Source organism: Salmo salar, chromosome ssa15, assembly GCF_905237065.1.
Source record: "Salmo salar chromosome ssa15, Ssal_v3.1, whole genome shotgun sequence".
Taxonomy (NCBI): Eukaryota; Metazoa; Chordata; class Actinopteri; order Salmoniformes; family Salmonidae; genus Salmo; species Salmo salar.
The window spans coordinates 45,615,066-45,639,831 of NC_059456.1; the positions used below are offsets into that span (position 1 = coordinate 45,615,066).

General features: G+C 41.0%; 1 protein-coding gene across 1 annotated transcript; it reads right to left on the reverse strand.

Moving 5' to 3' along the window:
* Positions 1-8,839: 8,839 nt before the first annotated feature.
* Positions 8,840-21,404, reverse strand: LOC106571705 (zinc finger protein 436). Its single transcript, XM_014145082.2, has 3 exons — positions 21,070-21,404; positions 11,083-11,981; positions 8,840-10,548 (listed from the first exon to the last, which is right to left on the reverse strand). Exons 2-3 carry the CDS (start codon positions 11,348-11,350, stop codon positions 9,665-9,667), a joined length of 1,152 nt encoding a protein of 383 aa, XP_014000557.1. The 5' UTR covers positions 11,351-11,981; positions 21,070-21,404; the 3' UTR covers positions 8,840-9,664.
* Positions 21,405-24,766: the final 3,362 nt, after the last annotated feature.

The following is a 24,766-nucleotide window of genomic DNA, read 5'->3' on the forward strand; positions in this document are numbered from 1 at the left end:
CCAGCTTTCAGTTGCTCTTAAATATCCCCACCAGGCGCATACTGGAAATTGGCACTTTGGCGCACTTTTAAGGACACACTTCAGATATTACCACCTCTCCCACCTCAGCGCAAACGAGCTCATATAATACAGTCAAATTACCAATCTTGGCTCTAGGGTTTGAAAATACTAAACAAAAATATAAACGCAACATGTAAAGTGTTGGTCCCATGTTTCACGAGCTGAAATAAATGATCACAGAAATGTTCCATATGCACAAAAATCGTATATCTCTCAAATTTTGTGCACACATTTGTTTACATCCATGTTAGTGAGCATTTCTCCTTTCTCCCATTAAGAAGCAGATTAAACAGCATGATCATTGCACAGGTGCACCATGTGCTGGGGACAATAAAAGGCCACTAAAATGTGCCGTTTTGTCACACAACACAATGCCACATATTTCTCAAGTTTTGAGAGAGCGTGTAATTGGCATGCTGACTGCTGAAATGTCCACCAGAAGTGTTGCGAGAATTGAATGTTAATTTCTCTACCATCATGCCGCATCAACGTAGTTTTAGAACATTTGGCAGTACGTCCAACTGGCCTCACAACTGCAGACACTTCACGGATTGATCCCGGTTTAAACTTTACCAGGCAGATAACAGACAGCATGCACAGTTGAAGTCAGAAGTTTACATACACCTTAGCCAAATACATTTAAACTCAGTTTTTCACAATTCCTGACATTTAATTCTAGTAAAAAATCCCTGTCTTCGGTCAATTAGGATCATCACTTTATTATAAGAATGTGAAACGTCATAGTTGAGATAATATTTTTTCAGCTTTTATTTATTTCATCACATTCCCAGTGGGTCAGAAGTTTACATACACTCAATTAGTATTTGGTAGCATTGTCTTTAAATTGTTTAACTTGGTCAAACGTTTCGGGTAGCCTTCCACAAGCTTCCCACAATAAGTTGGGTGAATTTTGGCCCATTCCTCCTGACAGAGTTGGTGTAACTTAGTCAAGGTTGTAGGCCTCCTTGATCGCACATGCATTTTCAGTTCTGCCCACACATTTTCTATAGGATTGAGGTCAGGGATTTGTGATGGCCACTAATAACTTGACTTTGTTGTCCTTAAGCCATTTTGCTACAACTTTGGAAGTGTGCTTGGGGTCCTTGTCCATTTGGAAGACCCATTTACGACCAAGCTTTAACTTTCTGACTGATGTCTTGAGATGTTGCTTCAATATATCGACATAATTTTTAATTCTCATGATGCTATCTATTTTGTGAAGTGCACCAGTTCCTCCTGCAGCAAAACACCCCCACAACATGATGCTGCCACCCCCGTGCTTCATGGTTGGGATGGTGTTCTTCGGCTTGCAAGCCTCCCCCTTGTTCCTTCAAACATAACGATGGTCATTATGGCCAAACAGTTCTATTTTTGTTTCATCAGAACAGAGGACATTTCTCCAAAAAGTATGATCTTTGTCCCCATTTGCAGTTGCAAACCGTAGTCTGGCTTTTTATGGCGGTTTTGGAGCAGTGGCTTCTTCCTTGCTGAGTGGCCTTTCAGGTTATGTCGATATAAGACTCGTCTTACTATGAATATAGATATTTTTACTGTTTCCTCCAGCATCTTCACAAGGTCCTTTGCTTTTGTTCTGGGATTGATTTGCACTTTTCGTACCAAAGTACGTTCATCTCTAGGAGACAGAACACGTCTCCCTCCTGAGTGGTATGGTGGCTGCGTGGTCCCATGGTGTTTATACTTGCGTACTATTGTTTGTACAGATGAACGTGGTACCTTCAGGTGTTTGGAAATTGCTCCCAAGGATGAACCAGACTTGTGGAGGTCTACACTTTTTTTCTGATGTCTTGGCTAATTTCTTTAGATTTTTCCATGATGTCAAGCAAAGAGGCACTGAGTTTGAAGGTAGGCCTTGAAATACATCCACAGGTACACCCCCAATTGACTCAAATGATGTCAATTAGCCTATCAGAATCTTCTAAAGCCATGACATCATTTTCTGGAATTTCCCAAGCTGTTTAAAGGCACAGTCAACTTAATGTATGTAAACTTCTGATCCACTGGAATTGTGATACAGTGAATTATAAGTTAAATAATCTGTCTGTAAATAATTGTTGGAAAAATCACTTGTGTCTTGCACAAAGAAGATGTCCTAACCGACTTTCCAAAACTAGAGTTTATTAACAAGAAATTTGTGGAGTGGTTGAAAAATGAGTTTTAATGACTCCAATCTAATTGTATGTAAACTTCCGACTTCAACAGTATGGCATGGTGTGGGTGAGCGGTTTGCTAATGTCATTGTTGTGAACAGAGTGCCACATGGTTGAGTTGGGGTTATGGTATGGGCAGGCATAACCTACGGACAACGAACACAATTGCATTTTATCAATGCCAATTTGAATGCACAGAGATATCGTGACAAGATCCTGAGGCCCATTGTAGTGCCATTCATCCGCCACCACCACCACCACCTCATGTTCCAGCATGATAATGCATGGCCCCATGTCGCAAGGATCTGTACATAATTCCTGGAAGCTAAAAATGTCCCAGTTCTTCCATGGCCTGCATACTCACCAGCCATGTCACCCATTGAGCATGTTTGGGATGCTCTGGATCGACGTGTACAACAACGTGCTCCAGTTCCCGCCAATATAATGCAACTTTGCACAGCCATTGAAGAAGAGTGGGACAACATTCCACAGGCCACAATCAACAGTTTGATCTATGCAAAGATGTGCCGCGCTGCATGAGGCAAATGGTGGGAATGAGGGAGAGCTGTTTTGAATGTATATTGGAACATTTCTTAGTGGCTAGCTAACTTTTTAGTTTGGATCCTGTGATGCATTCGGCATCAGTTGATGGGACTGCTAGTCTCTGTCCAGTGATCCTGCTGACCAAGGCCAGGTCTGAATAGCTATTTGGCGTAGCAGCTAGCCTATCAAGCTAGCTGGGTTTTCTTGAAGGCTTGAACGCAGCACGTGTTGCGGTTAGCCATTGTGGCTGGGACTGCGGATTGTCCCGGGCTTGTGTCTGTGTAGATCCTGCTGTTTGTTGTTTTCAATCTTCCCTTTAACTTGCCCTGTCCGGAACTGTGAGGAGTAACAGCGTAACATATGTTGCTAGCAACCATGACAAAAGCTGGTGGGAGTACCGTTGAGGACAGTGATTTCGCTCACGTGTGAAGGATCTTTTAAACAAACAAAAATATTTCTACAAGCAGTTGTTACAACAACAAGAATATAGCTTCAAGTGTTTTGTCCAAATACTGGTGGATTCAACTAATACAAGAATGGAAGACCTGACCAGATAGGTCCAGGACCTGAAGAACAGTTTGCAGTTCGAGGAGTTGAAACAGGAGGAAAGCAAGATGACAGCAATCTGGAAGTCATTGAGAGAGGACATCAGTTCTTTTTGTGAATCCATGATAACAATGATGGAGAAATCAGATTATCTCGAGGGACAATCAAAGGCAGAACAACATGGTTGTGGACGTAGTTGCAGAATCTCCACAAGAGACCTGGACGGAGTCTGAGGACAAAGTGAGGGAAATGATCTCTGAGAAACTGAAGATAGACCACAGGAAGATTGAGGTGGAGCACGCCCACAGGACTGGAAAACCCACCACCCAGGTGACAGGCCCAGACTGATAATGGTCAAGTTCCTGAGGTTCAAGGACAAGGTAGCTGTTATGGAAAGAGCCAAGAACCTGAGAGGAACGTATATCTTCCTCAACGAGGACAGTCCTGAAGCTGTGCGCCAGAAGAGGAAGTAACTTATCCCAATCATGTAAGCTACCAGAGAACGTGGGGACATTGCTTACATCCGCTATGACATTCTCATTGTCCACCCTCCCTCCCATAAGCCTGGGTTCGTAGCTTCAACCCCAAAGCACACACACACACACACCAATTTATTAATGGACTGCTGAATGTATATTGGTTTTTTATCTTGCTTTGTTTGCTCTTTTCAGTATTATGTCGATTTCTGATAAGCTACCCAGGAAAGTGCTGAAAATAGCCCATTTTAATATATGTAGCCTTAGAAATAAGGTTAATGAAATCAATAACTTGCTAACATCAGATAACATTCATATATTAGCCATTTCTAAGACTGACTTAGATAATTCATTTGATGATACAGCAGTAGCAATACAAGGATATAACATCTATAGAAGAGAGAGAAATGCTTATGGGGGAGGTGTTGCTGTATATATTCAGAGCCATATCCCTGTAATGCTTGGAGAAGATTTTATGTCAAGTGTTATTGAAGTGTTGTGGTTGCAGGTTCACTTGGCACATTTAAAGCATTTTCTTTTGGGATGTTGCTATAGACCACCAAGTGCTAACAGTCAGCATCTAAATAATGTGTGTGAAATGCTTGATAGCGTATGTGATGTAAACAGAGGTCTACTTCCTTGGGGACCTGAATATTGACTGGTTTTCATCAAGCTGTCCACTCAAGAGGAAGCTTCTCACTGTAACCAGTGCCTAAGGTGTTTACAAACACTACAGGAACAAGATCATCCACATGTATCGATTACATTTTTACTAATACTGTAGAACTTTGTTCTAAAGCTGTATCCGTACCCCTTGGGTGCCGTGATCAAAATATAGTGGCTTTATCCAGGAAAGCCAAAGTTCCAAAAACTGGGCCTAAAAATAGTGTATAAGAGATCATACAAAAGATTTTGCTGTGACTCATGTGGATGATGTTAAAAATATATGTTGGTCTGATGTGTTTAATAAGGAGCATCCAGATGCTGCACTTGATGAACTTATTAAATTGTTTCTTCCAAATATTGATAAACATGCACCTGTTAAGAAACTGACTGTTAGAACTGTTAAGGCTCCATGGATTAATGAGGAATTGAAAAACTGTATGGTTGAAAGAGATGGGGCAAAAGGAGTGGCTAATAAGTTTTGGCTGCACATCTGACTGGCTGACTTAGTGCAAATTGAGAAATTATGTGACTAAACTCAACAAAAAGAAGAAGAAACTGTTATATGAAACCAAGATCAATGATATAAAGAATTGATGGAAAAAACACGAGTACTTTAAATTAAATGATGGGCAGAAAGACAAAGTCAACTCCATCTTTCATAGAATTAGATGGCTTATTCATCACAAAACCATTTGATGTTGCCAATTATTTTAATGATTACTTCTTTGGTAAAGTGGGCAAACTTAGGCAGGAAATGCCAACAACAGTGAGCCATTGTATTCATGCATAAAAAAAAACAAATAATGAAAGAAAAGCATTGCAAGTTTGGAATTTAAAAAAAAAAAGATCATTATCGATCAATAATGACAAACCTCCTGGCATTGACAACTTAGATGGAAATCAACTGAGGATGGTAGCTGACTCTACAGACATTCCTATCTGTCATATCTTTAATCTGAGCCTAGATGAAAGTCTTTGTCCTCAGGCCTGGAGGGAAGCCAAAGTCATTCCGCTACCCAAGAGTGGTAAAGCTGCCTTTACTGGTTCTAACAGCAGACCTATAAGCTTGCTGCCAGCTCTTAGCAAACTGTTGGAAAAAATTGTGTTTGACCAAATACAATGCTATTTCTCTGTAAACAAATTAACAGACTTTCATGAGAAGGGCACTCAATATGTACTGCACTGACACAAATGACTAATGATTGGTTGAAATACATTTATAATAAGACTGTGGGAGCTGAACTGTTAGATTTCAGTGCAGCCTTTGATATTATTGGCCATAACCTGTTGTGGAAAAAACTTGTGTTATGGTTTTTCAACCTCTGCCATAACTGAAATCAAAGGGTTTTCTTTAATGGAAGCTTCTCTAATGTCAAACATGTAAAGTGTGATGTACCGCAAGGCAGCTCTGTAGGCCCTCTCCTCTTTTCTATTTTTACCAATGACCTGTCACTGGCATTAAACAAAGTATGTGTGTTCATGTACGCTGATGATTCAACCATATACGCATCAGCAACCACAGCTGATGAAGTCACAGTCTGTTTTGGAATGGGTGGCCAGTAATAAACTGGTCCTGAACATCTCTAAAACTAAAAGCATTGTATTTGGTACAAATCATTCCCTAAGTTTTCGACCTTAGCTGAATAAGGTAATGAATGGTGTGGCTTTCAACAAGTTGAGGAAACTAAATTAATTGGCATTACCTTAGATTGTAAACTGTCATGGTCAAAACATAGATTCAATGGTTGTAAAGATGGAGAAAGGTCTGTCCGTAATAAAGATATGCTCTGCTTTTTTGACACCACACTCCAAAAAGAAAGTTCTGCAGGCTCTAGTTTTGTCTTATCTTGATTATTGTCCAGTTGTGTGGTCGAGTGCTGCAAGGAAAGACCTAGTTAAACTGCAGCTGGCCCAGAACAGAGCAGCACGTTTTGCTCTTCATTGTAATCAGAGGGCTGATATAAATACTATGCATGCCAATCTCTCTTGGCTAAGAGTTGAGGAGAGACTGACTGCATCACTTCTTATTTTTATAAAGAAACATTGTGTTGAAAATCCCAAATTGTTTGCATAGTCAACTTACACACAGCTCTGACACACACATTTACCCCACCAGACATGCCACCAGGGGTCTTTTCACAGTCCTCAAATACAGAACAAATTCAAGAAAGCGTACAGTATTATATAGAGACATTATTGCATGGAACGCCATTCCATCTTGTATTGCTCAGATAAACAAAACTGGTTTTAAAAAAAAGATTACAAAATAAAATAAAGCTACACCTCACAGCACGCCTCTCCCCTATTTGACCTAGATAGTTTGTGTGTATGTATTGATATGTAGGCTACATGTGCCTTTAAAAATAAAATTGATGTAGTTCTGTCCTTGAGCTGTTCTTGTCTATTAATGTTCCGTCTTATGTCATGTTTCATGTGGACCCCAGGAAGAGTAGCTGCTGCTTTTGCAACAGCTAATGGGGATCCTAATAAAATATACCACATACTGACTGGTTTTCTGATCTACGCCCCTACCTTGTATTCCCAGTCATGTGAAATACATTGATTAGGGTCAAATTTATTTATTTCAATTGACGGATTTCCTTATAGGAACTTTAACTCAGTAAAATCTTTGAAACCGTTGCATTCTGTGTTTATATTTTTGTTCAGTGTAGAAGAGCACCGGCTTTAACAGGTTGAAATTGCAAATGAGCATGTGTTTCACAATTGCGCTGGTTTAAGGCCAGCTGAAAATAGAGCCCTAATACTTCCCTACAACTTCCAATCTCCTTTCTTCCCCCCTTTTATCATTTTCAATAAATAACTTTTCAAGCATGTTTTTAATGAATAGAATCAATAAGAGAACCAGATCAGTAACATCTGTGCTGATTACAGTGATATATTTATTCATTTGTGCGATAATGCCTAACTTGTATGTTGGACAATGTTGCTTGAAGTTCTGATCTATCTGTTGAGGTGATTACATTTTACAATAACAATGTTGACAAGAATTTGCTTGGTTTTCCAAGGCTGGAATAAAAAATATATACAACCATATTAGTAAGATCATATGAATAAAATACAGTATATCATCATCAATAAGCAATTACATGCAGCGAGCATTGAATTTCAGTCTGCTTACTTAGTGCAGTCCAATATCAGAGAAGTGGGATTAGTGAAGGGGTGCACCCCCAATTTAGTTTCTTCCCCAAGTTGTGCACTTGTTCACTCCCCCCCTCAAAGATTTAGTTCCATTGGATTGGTGTATGCACTGGCTTGAGGGAGTTCCCAACACATTCCTTATGCTGCGTTTGTAACCAAGTGGCAGGTGGGAATTTACCACATACCACTGGGGAAAATCATAGATATATAGAGGACTCATCTTTGTATCTGTGCTATTGTAGCAACTGGGTGGGGCAGCGGTCTAAGGCACTACATCTCAGTGCTAGAGGCGTCACTACAGACACCCTGGTTCGAATCCAGGCTGTATCACAACTGGCCGTGATTGGGAGTCCCATAGGGCAGCGCACAATTGGCCCAGCGTCGTCTGGGTTTTGCCAGTGTAGGCCCTAAACAACAATTTGTTCTTAACTGACAGCATGGGCAGCGCAAAACGTTATTTTCCTGTGTTATATACATATATATATACATATACATATATATATATACACACACACACACACATTTCTACACTATGAGGTTGGAATAATACTGTGAAATTGTGATTATGCCATTTTAGTGTAAGAGCTGTTTGAAAAGACAGCCTAAAATATCAGCCTGTTTTGGTGGGATGGAGTTTTGGCCTGCCTGGTGACATCAACAGGCGGTAAATTAGTTAATAGACCAATAAGAAAGAGAGTTCCAAACCTCTACCAATAACAGCTAGTTTTCCCCTCCTAGATAGTCCTAGCAACATTCATTGCTTGAGAAATTGCTCTTTGCTAAGAAGTTATTTTTGTTTATAGACAGTAAGGTACTTAATTTCTAACCAGAAATGTAATATTTAGATAAAAACATCTGCATTGGACCTTTAAATGCAACAACACATTATTTATAAAAACACATCTACTAATATGGTTTTTGAACACTAATTTGTTAACAAGCATGATAGCTGTACTGTTAGTTTATGGTTTACCCAGCTTGTTGGCTCAACGAGTTCAAAGCATGCGAATGCATCCAACTGGTATTTACTATTTACGACTGCAAAAGTGGGAAATTCCCACCTATGGGAATTTAGCCGGTCAAAACACATTTAAGCCAAATTATGCCTCCATTGAGGCTACTCTTCTAAGAAAATAAAGTTATTGAAGACCAACTTACTTCATTACCATATTGTAAATTAAAGTGATATGGATTGTGGCAACACATGATAGACAATTTAAATATCAATATAAAACGAAGCACTTTAATTAAATTAAGATAACGACTTCCAAATACAATACAATAATTTTAGAAACAATTGCCTACAGTACTGTTTCAAAACGTGTATCCTACAGTTCAGGAAAATGTTCTTCACCTCTCGATGGGAAAAAAAATGCCATATTTTATTTAGACAAGTTAAATCATTAATGGATTACATAAATTGGAAATAAATGTATCCTACACCATGATTTTTCCATTCATAAATTGTGTAGGGTAGGCTACACTGCCATAGAAGATTTGCAGTGGAAAACAAGGAAATTAAATACTTTATTTGAGTTGTATGGAATGATTGTCAAATTGATGAAAATCGCCTTGAATCTGCTAAAAAAAAACTGGATTAAATTGTTCTGATGATAATACCTAACAGAGGGCAAAATAGTCTTAAAATCAGAACTTAGAGTAAAGCCCAACATCCACTTTAGGGAGAGGTAATTGGTGTCCAATAATGGTTGCAATTGAGATCAGCTGTGTAGGTGATTTTAGCACCTATAACTGGTTTAACTAATGATCAGCTGTCGATAATCTGGTGGCCATCGATGGTTGCAATTGGCCCAAAGTTTTTAAGTGCCGTTTCCATTGAATTCAAGGTTGCTCACCGTTCTGTGGTACTGAATGCAAACCAGTCCATTCCTTTTAAATCTGTAAGGGGTGTGCAAATGAACATTTCAGGGAGAAAACGAAATTGGGACTAAGAGTTTTGTTTGAACATGACAAAGCATTTAAGGCACAATCTATAGTTTCAAATGTAGGCTATCAATCCCAATCAGAGACAACCAGTTCAATAATTTACTTTCTGAAATGTGCCGTCATTACGAGTGACGTTGACTCTTTGTGAGTCCTCTGATGTGCTTTTAATGAGGGGGCTGAGGAGTAACTTTTCCCACACTGGGAGCAGGGGTAAGGCTTTTCTAGTTCATGTGTGCCCTGGTGTTGAGTTAATTGTCCCTTTTGGGTGAAACTCTTCCCGCACTGAGAGCATTGGTACGGTTTCTCTCCAGTGTGCATGAGCTGGTGTCTCTTCAGTGCCACCGAAAGAGAGAAATTCTTCCCGCAGAGCAAGCACTGGTACGGTTTCTCTCCGGTGTGTGTGCGCTGGTGTTTCTTTAAAGTCCCCTGGAGGGAGAAACTCCTCCCACAGTCAGAGCAAGTGTAAGGTTTCTCCCCCGTGTGTACGGTCTGATGACGTGTCAAGTGGTGTATATGAGTGAAACTTTTCTCACAGTTGGTGCACTGGAAAGGCTTTTCATTGCTGTGCGTGCTCTGGTGTCTTTTCAGGTTGGTAGATGAAGAGAAACTCTTCCCGCAGTCAGAGCACAGGAAAGGCCTCTCACCGGAGTGTGTGAGCTGGTGCTTCTTCAAATTGATTCTCTGAGAGAAACTCTTCCCGCACTCACCGCAACTGAAAGGTTTCTCCTGCGTGTGCGTGCGCTGGTGGCTGTTGAAGTGTCCCAATTGTATGAAGCGTTTCCCACATTTGGAGCAGTGGTAAGGTCTCTCTCCGCTGTGTGTCCGCATGTGCTGCTTCAGGTTTCCGGACTCTGAGAATGTTTTGCCACACTGGGAACAGCAGTGAGGTTTCTCCACAGGAGCTCGCCAGTCCAGTTCCTGTATCGAACTTTTTCCACTCTTCGAGCCCCATTTAGTCTCGGTGCTGGGGCTAGGCCTCTCTCCTGTGAGGATGAGAATCATTTGGGAAATAAGTAAAAAATGTAGCATCAGCATAAAATAATAAATAACATATTTGCTAGAAGGCGTTATAACAACCGTTGTCAGCTCCCTACCACTTCTCCCTTTTCCAGTTAGCATTTTTAGCAGCTGAAGCAAGTACATTATTTTTCTAGCAATAAAGTTACTTTTTTCAAATCTAATGCAGACAGGTTCTTCAGAAAGGGATACTGGCCATAATAGGAGTTGGATAGGAGTGTTTGGCGTTGACAAATGTTCTGAATTAAATTGAATGGTGCTCTCTGGCAATACTGACTCAACAAAATCATGTCAATATAAGAGAACTAAAAACAAAATGAAGTCTGTCTTGGGGAATCAACAACCAAGTTATGTGTTTAGAATCATTCTAAATTGAGTGGAACATCCCCTTAAGAACTTAAATGAACGTCATAATGCCTTTTTAAACAACACTTCCAGTCCCACTGAAGAGTTAATGTCGCTTTCAAGCCATCGCTTAGGACTACTTGTGCAATTCTTACCTCCACCCTCCTCAATTTTCACTGTGATAACCTCCTCCTCTTCTTCTTTCACTGTTGAAACCTCTTCCTCTTCTTTTTTAAATGTGAAAGTCAACACCTCTTCCTTCACTGTGAAAGCTTCCTCCTCCTCTTCCTCCTTCACTGTGAATGCTTCCTCCTCCTTGTCCTTCATTGCGAAATCCTCCACCTGCACCTCTTCCTCCTCCTCTTTGACGTAAACATTCAGCCCCAGTGTCCCACTGCAATCATCCATCTTCTCTGAAGCCATACTAAAACCCTGCAGGGCTTATGCCTGTACAGCTGGGCTCAATACCTGGAGGGCTGCCGCAGTGTCTGCTGGGTCATGTTCAGTAGGCACGCAATGGAAGACAGTGACCCGAAATGGAGTGAAATGTTGTTCAATAAGCTTGTTTGTGTTTCCTATTTTAAAATGTTTTTCTACAGTATGCGCTAATGAACACGATTCAGGTAATTCCTTTTTCCCTTTTAGTCAGTGTCTAATTTAGAACAGGGCCCCGTTCAGCTGCAACATTACCGTATGCTCAGATAGAAATGTTTTATGCAGAATACATTTTGTCTGTCATCTAGAAATGGGAATCGTCTATTCATTCCATTTCTATCTGTAAAGTTCAGGATGTTGCACATTAACTAATATAGTACATCACTGGTGTACATTGGCCTCAAATCAATAACATTGGCTGATCAGTTAAGTGCAATGGAGAAAGGAAAACCCACAGACACTGCAGCTACCCTCAAGGACTGGTGTGACACCCGTGCAGGGCAGCCTACTCTGTGCATTGTTTGGTTCCAGTCTGGACATTTCGGCAATGCATCAGACCACTATATAGGTTGTACCAGCAATTAAAACTCTCCCTGATGCACTGGACAGTGGACACCACCTAGGCAGAAGACATAACAGTTGGCATTGTTAATCAGTGTAAGCAAAGACATTTCAAGATATACATTTCACTCTTTACCACAGCCACAAATGGCTAAACCCCACCTATTTCTACAATTGATCTTCTTAAAATCTGATTTGAAACCTAACCCTAATCTTAGGTGCCAAGCTTATGGTCTCTGATTCAGAGGGGTTGGGTTAATATAGTGGCTGTGGTAACTAGTGACAACCCTTTGTTCCCCCTAGTTTAACTTCCAGGCATGGCAAAGCTCACAAGCTAGGCTACATTATCAAGCACTGTTGCAATAATATGAAGAAATAAAATGTTCACACTTTCCCTGTGTTTTTCTGAGTTAAAGTTCCCCAGTTTTCACCCCATACAGTAGCTGCTGGCATGTACCCAAAACCTGCGTTTGGGGACCGCCATAATAGAGCCTCACAGTGAAGTTGTCATAATACCCACAAAACCTAGCGGTCAAAACAGGGAAATGGTTCCAATCATTTTTCCACCATTCATTTTTTCCATAGGGGATTTTAGAAACACTTAAAATAAGGACTGTTTAGTGTAGGCTTACCCTGGCATGATGTTTTGATAACCATGTAAATCTCTCTCAGACAAGGTACATTTTATTCCGCTCTATTTACTCCAAATTCAAAAATGCTAATTAGCATCAAAGTAGACATCATGCAAGACTACAAATCCCTGCAAGCTCCTGTAAGTCATCTCTGACAACTTTGTTAACAGGTATTGTGTCAATTTAAAACTTGCGTAAGACAGTTCACAGAATTGTCAATTCAAAGAAATGTAGCTAATCTATTCATTACTACATTTAGCTAACATTAGATAGATAATCCAGAGATTCTTACCTTTGCCCTGATTCGGCAGTCTCATCTAGATCATCATGCCACTTGAAGTTGTTTATGATAGCTACATTAGCAGCTAAATATCATTTCCTTTTTGGGTGTTAAATACGTTAATGAAAGTCACCTTGTCCTAGAGAAATTTACACAGTTATCTAAACGTCACGCGAGGGTAAGTCTACACGGAACACAGCCCTTATTTTAAGTGTTTCTAAAAAACATTCTGGGGAAAAATGAACGGCGGAAAAACTATTGGAACCATTTCCATGTTTTACCGCTAGGTTTTATGGGTATTAATCAAATTTCAAATCAAATTTATTTATATAGCCCTTCTTACATCAGCTGATATCTCAAAGTGCTGTACAGAAACCCAGCCTAAAACCCCAAACAGCAAGCAATGCAGGTGTAGAAGCACGGTGGCTAGGAAAAACTCCCTAGAAAGGCCAAAACCTAGGAAGAAACCTAGAGAGGAACCAGGCTATGAGGGGTGGCCAGTCCTCTTCTGGCTGTGCCAGGTGGAGATTATAACAGAACATGGCCAAGATGTTCAAATGTTCATAAATGACCAGCATGGTCAAATAATAATAATCACAGTAGTTGTCGAGGGTGCAACAGGTCAGCACCTCAGGGGTAAATGTCAGTTGGCTTTTCATAACCAATCATTGAGAGTATCTCTACCGCTCCTGCTGTCTCTAGAGAGTTGAAAACTCAGTATTATGACTCATACTGTGGTACTCTATACTATAGAAGAAGACAGAGTGATTATAAGGACTAGAACACAGAAGTTGAAACAATGTCGAATGGAATGGAGACCTAATTATCCGTTTTATTTTTAACAGAAAAGTAGTTTGATTTAGTTTTGTTTATTTGGGGCGGCAGGGTAGCCTAGTGGTTAGAGCGTTGGACTAGTAACCAAAAGATTGCAAGTTCAAATCCCTGAGCTGACAAGGTACAAATCTGTCATTCTGCCCCTGAACAAGGCAGTTAACTCACTGTTCCTAGGCCGTCATTGAAAATAAGAATTTGTTCTTAACTGACTTGTGTAGTGAAATAAAAATCTATTTTGGTAGTTTGTATGCATATATGAACCCACATTGGTTCAGTTTTTTGGTGAATCCTGTTTCCATCCCGGACAGTAGGTGCAGGCATGCACACTAAAGTGTGAACACTAATATACCATAAAGAAGGAGCAGCTAGCTAGCTAGCTAGCTACAACGAGAGGATGAAAAGCATAAAAGGTTTCCGGAGTGGAAGAATATGGTCATATTCAAAATACAAGAACCATTTGCTATTACAGCAGATGAAAGAGCGGAAAGAGCGTGGAGAAGGAAAGGAGCTGAGTGTAGAGGGAAACGGTGTGGTGAGAAAGATTGGCGTCAAAGTACAAAAATAATAATATATATTTTTTAAAACATGCTTTCGGTAGCTCAGAAAACAAACCTGGTGAGAGTGAGGAGGAATTACCTGCGGTGGCATATGCGGGGAAGACCGCCGAGTTCAGGCCTCATCAGGATAATGACTAGGATGATTCTGATTCTGGCTCAGTGGGAGTGAGATTTTGGATCCTTGCCTTCTGGCTGATCCATGTGGTGTCAGGGTGGGTGGAGAAGAGGTTGGGGAATGTTGAGTCGGTGAAAGTAACTCGAAGTGGACTTGTGATTATTATTATTTTTGTTATTATATTTTTTTCTACCCCTTTTTCTCTCCAATTTCGTGGTACCAATTGGTAGTTACAGTCTTGTCTCATCGCTGCAACTCCCGTACGGACTCGGGATAGGTGAATGTCGAGAGCCATGCGTCCTCTGAAACACAACCCAACCAAGCCGCACTGCTTGTTGAAACAATGCATACTTAAACCCGGAAGCCAGCCGCACCAATGTGTGGAGGAGACACAGTACACCTGGCGACCGTGTCAGAGTGCACTGCGCCCGGCCAGCCACAGGAGTCACTAGTGCGCGATGGGACAAGGGCATCCCTGCTGGCCAAACCCCCAACCGAATCCAGATGACGCTGGGCCAATTGTGCACCGCCCCATGGGTCTCCCGGCTGCGACTGAGCTTGGACTCACACCCAGAATCTCTAGTGTCACAGCTAGCACTGCGATGCAGTGCCTTAGACCACTGCGCCATTCGGGAGGCCGACTTGTGATTATTTTTTGTGTGTCTTCCATCCAGAGGGAGCCGGGCACTCCACACCACGTGCCTCGGGACAAGACGAGACATGCTTTGCTCTCCGGAACAGGGCGCCGTTGAAATAAATGATAACTGGAGTGGCGTTAAGTGTTGAGGAGGACCAGCTGACGATTGTACTGATATAAGTAGGACACGTGACATCCCGACAACTTTGAGAAAAAAGTACTATATCGGATTTGCCTTGAGATGGCTATGCATATTCATGACGAGGCTAATAGCATAGCATCTTTCCATTGAATACAGGTGGTTGATGTAAACACCCCTCATCGAATATTCTAAAAAATATTAAAATAACGAAATGTATCCACCAATCCAAAGAGGAAGAGGCAGGAGCTTGACAGCCCACCATTCCGCTCTGTGGACAACGAATCCCATTGTTAGAGTGAAGACATACAGTACCAGTCAAAGGTTTGGACACATCTACTCATTCTTTATTTTTACTATTTTCTACGTCGTAGAATAGTGAAGACATCAAAATGATGAAATAACACATATGTAATCATGTAGTAACCAAAAAAAGTGTTAAACAAATCCAAATATATTTTACATTCTTCAAAGTAGCCACCCTTTGCCTTGATGACAGCTTTGCACACTCTTGGCATTCTCTCAACCAGATTCACCAGGAATACTTTTCCAACAGTCTTGAAGGAGTTCCCACATATGCTGAGCACTTGTTGGCTGCTTTTCCTTCACTCTGTGGTCCAACTCATCCTAAACCATCTCAATTGGGTTGAGGTCGGGTGATTATGGAGGCCAGGTCATCTGATGCAGCACTCCATCACTCTCCTTCTTGGTCAAATAGCCCTTACACAGCCTGGAGGTGTGTTGGGTCATTGTTCTGTTGAAAAACAAATGATAGTCCCACTAAGCACAAACCAGATGGGATGGCGTATCGCTGCAGAATGCTGTGGAAGCCATGCTGGTTAAGTGTGCCTTGAATTCTTAATAAATCACTGACAATGTCACCAGCAAAAGCACCCCCACACCTCCTCCTCCATGCTTCATGGTGGGAACCACACATACACAGATCATCTGTTCACCTACTCTGCATCTCACAAAGACACGGTGGTTGAAACCAAAAATCTCAAATTTGGACTCATCAGACCCAAGGACAGATTTCCACTAGTCTAAAGTCCATTGCTCATGTTTCTTGGCCCAAGCAAGTCTCTTATTATTGGTGCCCTTTTAGTAGTGGTTTCTTTGCAGCAATACGACCAGGAAGGCCTGATTCACACAGTCTCCTCTGAGACGTGTCTGTTACTTGAACTCTGAAGCATTTATTTGGGCTACAATTTCTGAGGCTGGTAACTCTAATGAACTTATCCTCTGCAGGAGAGGTAACTCTGGGTCTTCCTTTCCTGTGGCGGTCCTCATGAGAACCAGTTTCATTATAGCGCTTGATGTTTTTTGCGACTGCACTTGAAGAAACTTTCAAAGTTCTTGACATTTTCCGGATTGACTGACCTTCATGTCTTAAAGTAATGATAGACTGTTGTTTCTTTGCTTATTTGGAGCTGTTCTTGTCACAATATGGACTTGGTCTTTTATCAAATAAGGTTATCTTCTGTATACAACCCAAAACCTTGTCACAACAACTGATTGGCTCAACCGCATTTAGAAGGGAAGAAATTCCACAAATTAACAAGTCACACCTGTTAATCGAAATGCATTCCAGGTGAATACCTAATGAAGCTGGTTGAGAGAATGCCAAGAGTGTGCAAAGCCGTCAAGGCAATAAGGTGGCTACATTGAAGAATCTCAAATAGAAATATATTTTGATTTGATTAACACTTTTTGGGTTACTACATGATTCCAGTGTGTTTTTTCATAGTGTTGAGGTCTTCACTATTCCTCTACGATGTAGAAAATAGTAAAAATAAAGAAAAACCCTTGAATGACTAGGTGTGTCCAAACTTTTGACTGGTACTGTAGGTATCATCATTATATCCAAATCTCTGATGAGCTTGAATTTGGCAGGTCGTGTAATGGTGGAAGGGGATGCAATGTTTGATTCTGTTGGCGCGAGTTAAGTTGGTAAGAATAACTGAACAATGGTAATAAATAAGAATGGAGCTAAAAAAAAAAACTGAAGTTGGAATTGAATCGCAGTTTCTGGTTGGAGTACTTTTCATTAATAAGGATTTTTATTTGGGAGACCCGTTTACAGTTACGAAGACAGTGAAGGAAGAATTGTGAAAGGTGGAGTCGGTCAGATTGACCAGGAGCAGTATGTTGGTGTTTCATGTGTATTGAATAAGCAAAAGGAGAAAGCTCTGTGGCTCTATAAAAACTTTCAATGTACGAGGTGGAGAGTTATGATTTTCAGAGTAAGGCACCAAAGAAAGGTGTCATATCTGGTGTCTCACTGGAGCGAGGCTTCATGGTTTAGGGATAACATGCCGGGAATAGTTGGGGCACGTTGATTAACACGTACTGTGAATGGAAATGAGGAAAGGCTTTCTGTACTGTATATGAAGTTGTATACGTACAAAAACCAATACAATATCATTTTTAAAGTTTGGCCATGTGTCAAGTATTTGCAGACAGAATATCAGTTTGAGTCTGAGGATGCACAATGCTGCAATTGCGATGAGAATCATGTTCCAGAGAAGGATGAAGGAGGTCAAAGTAGTGAGGTTCAGGGCTGTTGAGCAGGTCTCCTATGCGGAGGCAGTGAAAATTGTTGAAGGAGAGAGTAGACGTGAAAGAGACATGGAGAAGTCAGAGATAGCCAGAATTGTAAAGTGGGCTAAGGAACAGAAGTTGTGTTTAGGAGAAACGCCATCAGTGCGTGCTTTGCAAGCAATGTAGAGGATGAAGGCGTGGCAAGGGCGAGGTGAACGGATAGACATGGTTATGGACAGTGAGGAAGAAGAGCCGAGTGTAGTGGGAAGATGTGTGTTGAGGAAGAATGGTGTCAGACATGATAAAGAAGAATCTGGACCAGTAGGAGTGGAATTTTGGGAGGAAGTGGATCCCTTGCCTTTTGGCGGATCCATTTGTGGTTTCATGGTGGGTGAGAAAGGATTTGAGAAAAGTTGAATCCGTGAAGGTAACCTGTAGTGGACTTGTGATATTTGTTGGTGTTTCTTCTGACTAGAGGGCAAAGGCACTCCGTGTCACACAACTTGGGTCAAGATCTGTTTCTTGCTTTGCTCTTATGAACAGGGCACCATTGAAAGGAGTGATTTATGGGGTAGCGTAAAGTGTGGAGGTGGTACAATTGAAGTGAAAAATTCTTGTTGTTTGTGATGCCCGCTGTTTGGTACGACGCAGACCCGGGGGGGGGGACCGTGGTAAAACAGTCATTGTCAGTCCTTTTGAGTTGAGTCTACCAGACAAAGTCATGTTAGGATATATCAGTTATACTGTTAGAGCTTTTGTGCCAAATCCACTGAGGTGTTTCAGGTGCAACGTTTATGGCCATCTTGCAGCAGTGTGTAGGAGGGAGATGTGGGAAGTGTGCTGGAGGGCATAGGATAGAGGATTGTGTAGTTTAGGTGGATAAAGTTGTGTCAATTGTAGGGGTGCTCATGTTGCTGGGGATCGGAAGTGTCCAGTGCAAGACAGGCAGATTTAAGTGGACAGAGTCAAAGTAGTGCAGAGGGTGTCGCATGCTGAGGCTGGATCAAGGGTGAGGGCTTCTGAGAGGATCCCTGTGAGTAGTAGATCTGTGCCAGTACAGAGGGATAGGGTAAGGAGTGAGTTATGCTTCATTCAGTAAGGTTGGCTTCTTAGATGTCATAGCAATGGTTATTAACTGTACTGCAGAAATGGAGCATAAATCACAGAAAATAGATGTGGTGGCAGCTGCAGAGAAGTACTTGGGTATATGAGATTTGACTTCAGAAGTGTTACGGGGTGTGTTGAGGGGTGGTGTCCCATCCTCCCAGGCTGTTGGCATGGGCAGGAGCAGATGGGGTATTGGGTTTTTAATGAGTGTAGGTGGCAACCTCAGAGAAGTACCTGGGTGTATGAGATTTTACTGCAAAAGAGTTAATGGGGTGGTGATTTATATTTTAACGAAATAGTGGTTAACACACTACATGACCAAAAATAGGTGTACACCTGCTCGTCAAACATCTCACTCCAAAATCATGGGCATTAATATGGAGTTGGTCCCCCCTTTGCTGCTATAACAGCCTCTACTCTTCTGGGAAGGCGTTCCACTAGATGTTGGAACATTACTGCGGGGACTTGCTTCCAGTCAGCCACAAGACCATTAGTGAGGTCGGGGACTAATGTTGGGCAAATAGGCCTGGCTGAGGTCCCGTGTGGCTCAATTGGTAGAGCATGGTGTTTGCAACGCCAGGATTGTGGGTTTGATTCCCACGGGGGACCAGTACGAAGAAAAAAAAAAAAAAAAAAAAATGTATGAAATGTGTGCATTCACTACTGTAAGTCGCTCTGGATAAGAGTGTCTGCTAAATGACTAAAATGTAAATGAGGTCAGGGCTCTGTGAAGGCCAGTCAAGTTCTTCCACACCGATCTCGATAAACCATTTCTGTACGGACCTCGCTTTGTGTACGGGGCATTGTCATGCCGAAACAGGAAAGGACCTTCCCCAAACTGTTGCCACAAAGTTGGAAGCACAGAATCGTCTAGAATTTCCTTGTATGCTGTACCATTAAGATTTCCCTTCACTAGAACTAAAGGTCCTAGCCCACACCATGAAAAACAGCCCCAGACCATTATTCCTCCTCCACCCAACTTTACAGTTGCCACTACGCATTCAGGCAGGTAGTGTTCTCCTGGCATCTGCCAAACCCAGATTCGTCTGTCGGACTGCCAGATGGTGAAGCGTGATTAATTTACTCCAGAGAAAGCATTTCCACTGCTCCAGAGTCAAATGGCGGCGAGCATTACACCATTCCAGCTGATGCTTGGCATGGCTAATGGCGGTTTTACGCTTGTGTGCGGCTGCTCAGCCATGGAAACCCATTTCATGAAGCTCCCGATGAACAGTTATTGTGCCGACGTTGATTCCAGAGGCAGTTTGGAACTCAGTAGTGAGTGCTACAACAGAGGACTGATTTTTATGCACTATGCGCTTCAACACTTGGCAGTCCCGTTCAGTGCGCTTGTGTGGCCTACCACGTCGCGGCTGAGCCGTTGTTGCACCTAGACGTTTCCACTCCACAATAACAGCAGTTACAGCTGAACGAGGCAGCTCTAGCAGGGCAGAAATTTGATGAACTGACTTGTTGGAAAGGTGGCATCCTATGACGATGCCACGTTGAAAGTCACTGAGCTCTTCAGTAAGGCCATTCTACTGCCAATGTTTGTCTATGGAGATTGCATGGCGGTGTGCTCGATTTTATACACCTGTCAGCAACGAGTGTGGCTGAAATAGCCGAATCCACTAATTTGAAAGGGTGACCACATACTTTTGTATATATAGTGTAGGTGTAAGATTAGTTGGTGGTGCATTTTTTTTCTCTTCTCCTTTTAGGAACAGGAATAATGAAGAAAATGTTATGTAGGTAGGCCGTAACTGGCCTCACACTTCAGTACAGTAGGTGGCGGTGTATGCACCATGAAGATGGATACGATCCACCAACCCAATCGCGAAGAAGAAAAACAGCAAATATAATACTTGGCCTATGGAGTGGTAGTGGAGGGTAAAAGCACTTTACTCACCTTTTTATTTTGCGCTACAGTTTACACACCTTTGCGGAAAAATGCATTAAAAGTACAGCAAGTGTTGCTGTTTTATCGCGACCGACAAATCAGAGTTTACCGCCTATTGGTTATTTACCACTACACCGGGCCTATATTGATTTCCAAAACGAATAAAACACCGATATCAAGCTAACAAACCTACCGTTAGCCAGTTAGTTAGCTAAATAACTCATCTAGCAAGGACACAATCAGATAGTTAACTATCCAACTTAACCGCATTTACCGTTGAGTTAGCTAGCAACAGTTCATGTTTCTAGCTAACTGACGTTAGCAAGCTAGCCAAGTAACGTTAGCTTGCTAACTTGTTAATGTTACACAAGTAAAACTACACAAATAAAGGAAACGTTACTTACTTGAGCAAACAAACTTTGCATTCCAATCTGGTACATGAACAGATGATAACTAAAAATGCTCAAATATCTACTGAATGGGTGTCGCTAATATAAAGAATTGTGAGGAGGAGCTCCGCGGAACCTTAGTGTCCGGAAGTAATTTAGCCATTCATTGTAGTCATTGCGATTTGTGGAGTTGCTGTTTTCTCGTGTCAATTAAGTCGTGACATTCCTGGAATACGCATTATATGAATAAAGGTCGATTTAATAAACAAATAAGATAGTCAGTTGAAAAAAAGGTTAAGGATACATGACTGTGCACATATATGGCTGTGTTGCAACATCCCCTACATATGCCAAGCGGGGAGTTGTGCCAGAACAAAAAGTGTGCACGCGCGAGGAAGCTCTGAGGTAACATAACGCACGAGAGAAATAAAATCAGCTCAATAACAAAGCATTGTATGCATAGCATCGCATTTGAGCCTGTGTAGACTTTGTGATTTTAACAGAAGTACCGTGAATTTTGGTATGTATTTTTTGTTTTGGTAGTTTAGTATGATTTTGTTCATCCAAAATATATTTAGTTTTTGGGGATATTTTACTAACCCCGTACAGTAGGTGGCGGCAATAGACCGAGTGTAGTCTGCCAATAAACCCCCAAAATTATAAGAAGAAGAGCTCATTGTAAGTGCATAGTGCATTAGGACTTAACAGAAGTTGTACACACGGGGAAACATTTTCAGTAGCCTACGGTCAGGGAAAAATGTGGCCTTTTATACAATGTTGCTTCATTTTACATGATTGGAGACTTTGGCAGAATCTTTAATACCGCACAAATGATTGAAATAACAGGCTACTCTGACACTGACAAACTGAGATCAATAAAAACGACCTCGTCTTGAATGTCTGCATACTGTTCACTTAAAGATTTGCCGCTCATTCCCAACTGTAGGCTATGCAATCCACAACTAGGCAATTTTTTAAGCTAATGATCCTCTGTGGCTAAATTATAGGCCTTCTCATGGTGTAGTAGGCTATTCTGAATTATTACATTTCTTTCTGAACAGTCAGCAGTAATTATATAACTTTGGCAAATGTATTCAATTTATCAGGGGTGCTGCAGCTCCTCCAGAACCCAAAATAATGCTAATTTAATCATTCTCCTATTTGTTTAAAATGCAGTGGTAAACATTGGATTCATGGTGATTTACATATCTTAGTCTTGTACTCTTAAACCTTTTAAAACTGACTATAGTATTTGTTGATTAAATTAGACTTTACTAATATAATGAGTAATCCAGTAATGTCACGAGTTAATTGACACAAGAATACTCTAGAAAATAGCAACTCTACAGATACAATGAATAGCTAAATTACTTCCACTCCTCAGCACTCTATTTCCATGTTCGGTGGTGATAAATAAAAACAATACTATTAAACTGTTCTTTCGTTCCAAAAGCCTGTGGAATTTTCTTTCCCAAAAGCTAGCTATTGGCTACTAGCTATCCAGTATAAAAGACAGGTTTGAAAACTCAATAGGTGAAGGTACCACCAAAGACAGTACAGTATGAAGATAGGCTAAAACTGATTCTCCAATCTAAATCCCCAATCACACTTGTAAGCGGTGTTGTCTAGCTAAGCTCATGCACATGAACAAGTCTTCGCGTCTAACGTTCGTCTCGGGCCGAACTACGCATGTGCAGGCCGTCGAATCAAAGGCACTCCTTCAATATAAACTCGTTTTTGACAAAAATGTAAACTTGTCAGTTTGTCACTTTCATGAGGTTGGAGTGATAATATGTTCAACAGCTTAAGACATTGGCTCGAATCTAGGTTGTGCCTTTAGATTTCGAGAAAATGAACATCTAAAGTGGTTGATTTCTAAAACCCCGCCCTGATTGCTGCAGTCCTAACACGTTATGTTTACCCCTCAGCCCTCTTCCTAGCCACTTTCCCTCCCGGGAATCCCAGTCAAACCCGATGCAGTTTGATTGCCATCTTATGTGGAAGTCCAATTCACAAACGTTGCAGCCTCGGCCCTCCACTTGTGAGGTTGATATGACTCACAATTCAACGCAAACTGTCGTCACGTGTCTAACTGCATTTTGGGCGTCAGACAAAATTATGACGTTAGCTTGCTAATATATATATATGCGCACTATATATATGATGGAAAATTGGCATAGTCTCATAGTGATGAGCCTATAACACTTAGCTCGCTTCAAACATATTTTTATAAATTCTGAAATGTATTTGAATAAATTACCAAACTGTGCCGTGTGGCTCAGTTGGTAGAGCATGGTGTTTTCAACGCCAGGGTTGTGGATTCGATTCTCGCGGGGGACCAGTACGGAGAAAAGAATGTATGAAGTGTATGCATTCACTACCGTAAGTTGCTCTGGATAAGAGCGTCTGCTAAATTACTAAAATTATAAAACTATCTAGCCAGCTATGGGTAACTGTAGCTAGCTAGGTACATTCATAGCTTTAGGTTGGTTGTTTTTAAGCTCAACTTCAAGATTTCCACCAAGGACGTTGCCTCACCGATCATCACTCCCCTCGCTTGGGCAAGGGACTTTTAAGGTACACTCGGACGTAAAACGTCATTCTATGGCTAAGGGCTGTCTACTTTGACTTTGGACTGCAACCAATGAGCCAGATATTTCACCGGATGTATAAATGTGAAGCATCCGGTTGGCGTTTCCATTCATTAGCAAATATGTTTATGAGAGGAAGCCCAGTGCCCGGAAGTGGGAGAAGATGGAGCGAGATGGACTTTGGCAGACATTCTGCACATTTTCTCATCGATAAAACATTTCATCTCCATACAGTTTTCTGTTTCCAAACTAAAATCTGTACCAAACAGAGTGGACTGCATTTTATAGACTTTACACTTTTCCAAAGTTGAAAACAAAAATGCTAGTCCTGCGCACTAGGATTAATTTGCTCCCCATTAAACGACAGGGTCTGGTCTATCCTGGCGTTGTTATAAAAATCTTTGATACCACTGTGAAGCAGGCAAGAATAACTATGTACTTCCGGGTTATGGATATTTGGAATCCTCCAGAATAAATGTCTCGTCCTGTTTACTTTGTAAATTAATAATTAGTGCGAAAAATGCTGAAAAATTTGCACAATTATTTATGTATTTCATACTAGTTATCATACAAAGAATAATTACAAGTATTTCTATAAGATATTTTTTTTATATATATTTTTTGCCTAAATGGTCAACATTATTTGTTGTGTGTGTGTGTACTCCTATCATTTATTGCGCCGTACAAAATTATCTGTAGCTTGTGTCACAGTAAAATGGGTGTCCATTCTACTCAGGAGCACTTCTAGTTTCCAAATCCACAGAGTTTACACCAAGATGAGTGTCGCTGCTCATTTGGCGCCCCATAAAGAGTGGCCAATCAGCTTAAATCCAATAATTTTTTCATACTGAAAATATATATTGCACCATACACAATTATGTGTATGTTGTGTCTCTATAAAAGGAGTGTCCATTTTACTACGTCCAAAATGAATGGGCTAATTAACAATGAGATTTAAAGTGTTTTCTAAAGTTGATTATTATAATTATAATGTTATTTCTAATATTGTTATTACTGTTATTATTAATAGTAGCATTATAAATAATGTTTTATTTGTATTACTGTTGTTACCTTGATAACTATCTAGTAATCATCACTTATAATGCTGTTAAAATAATGTC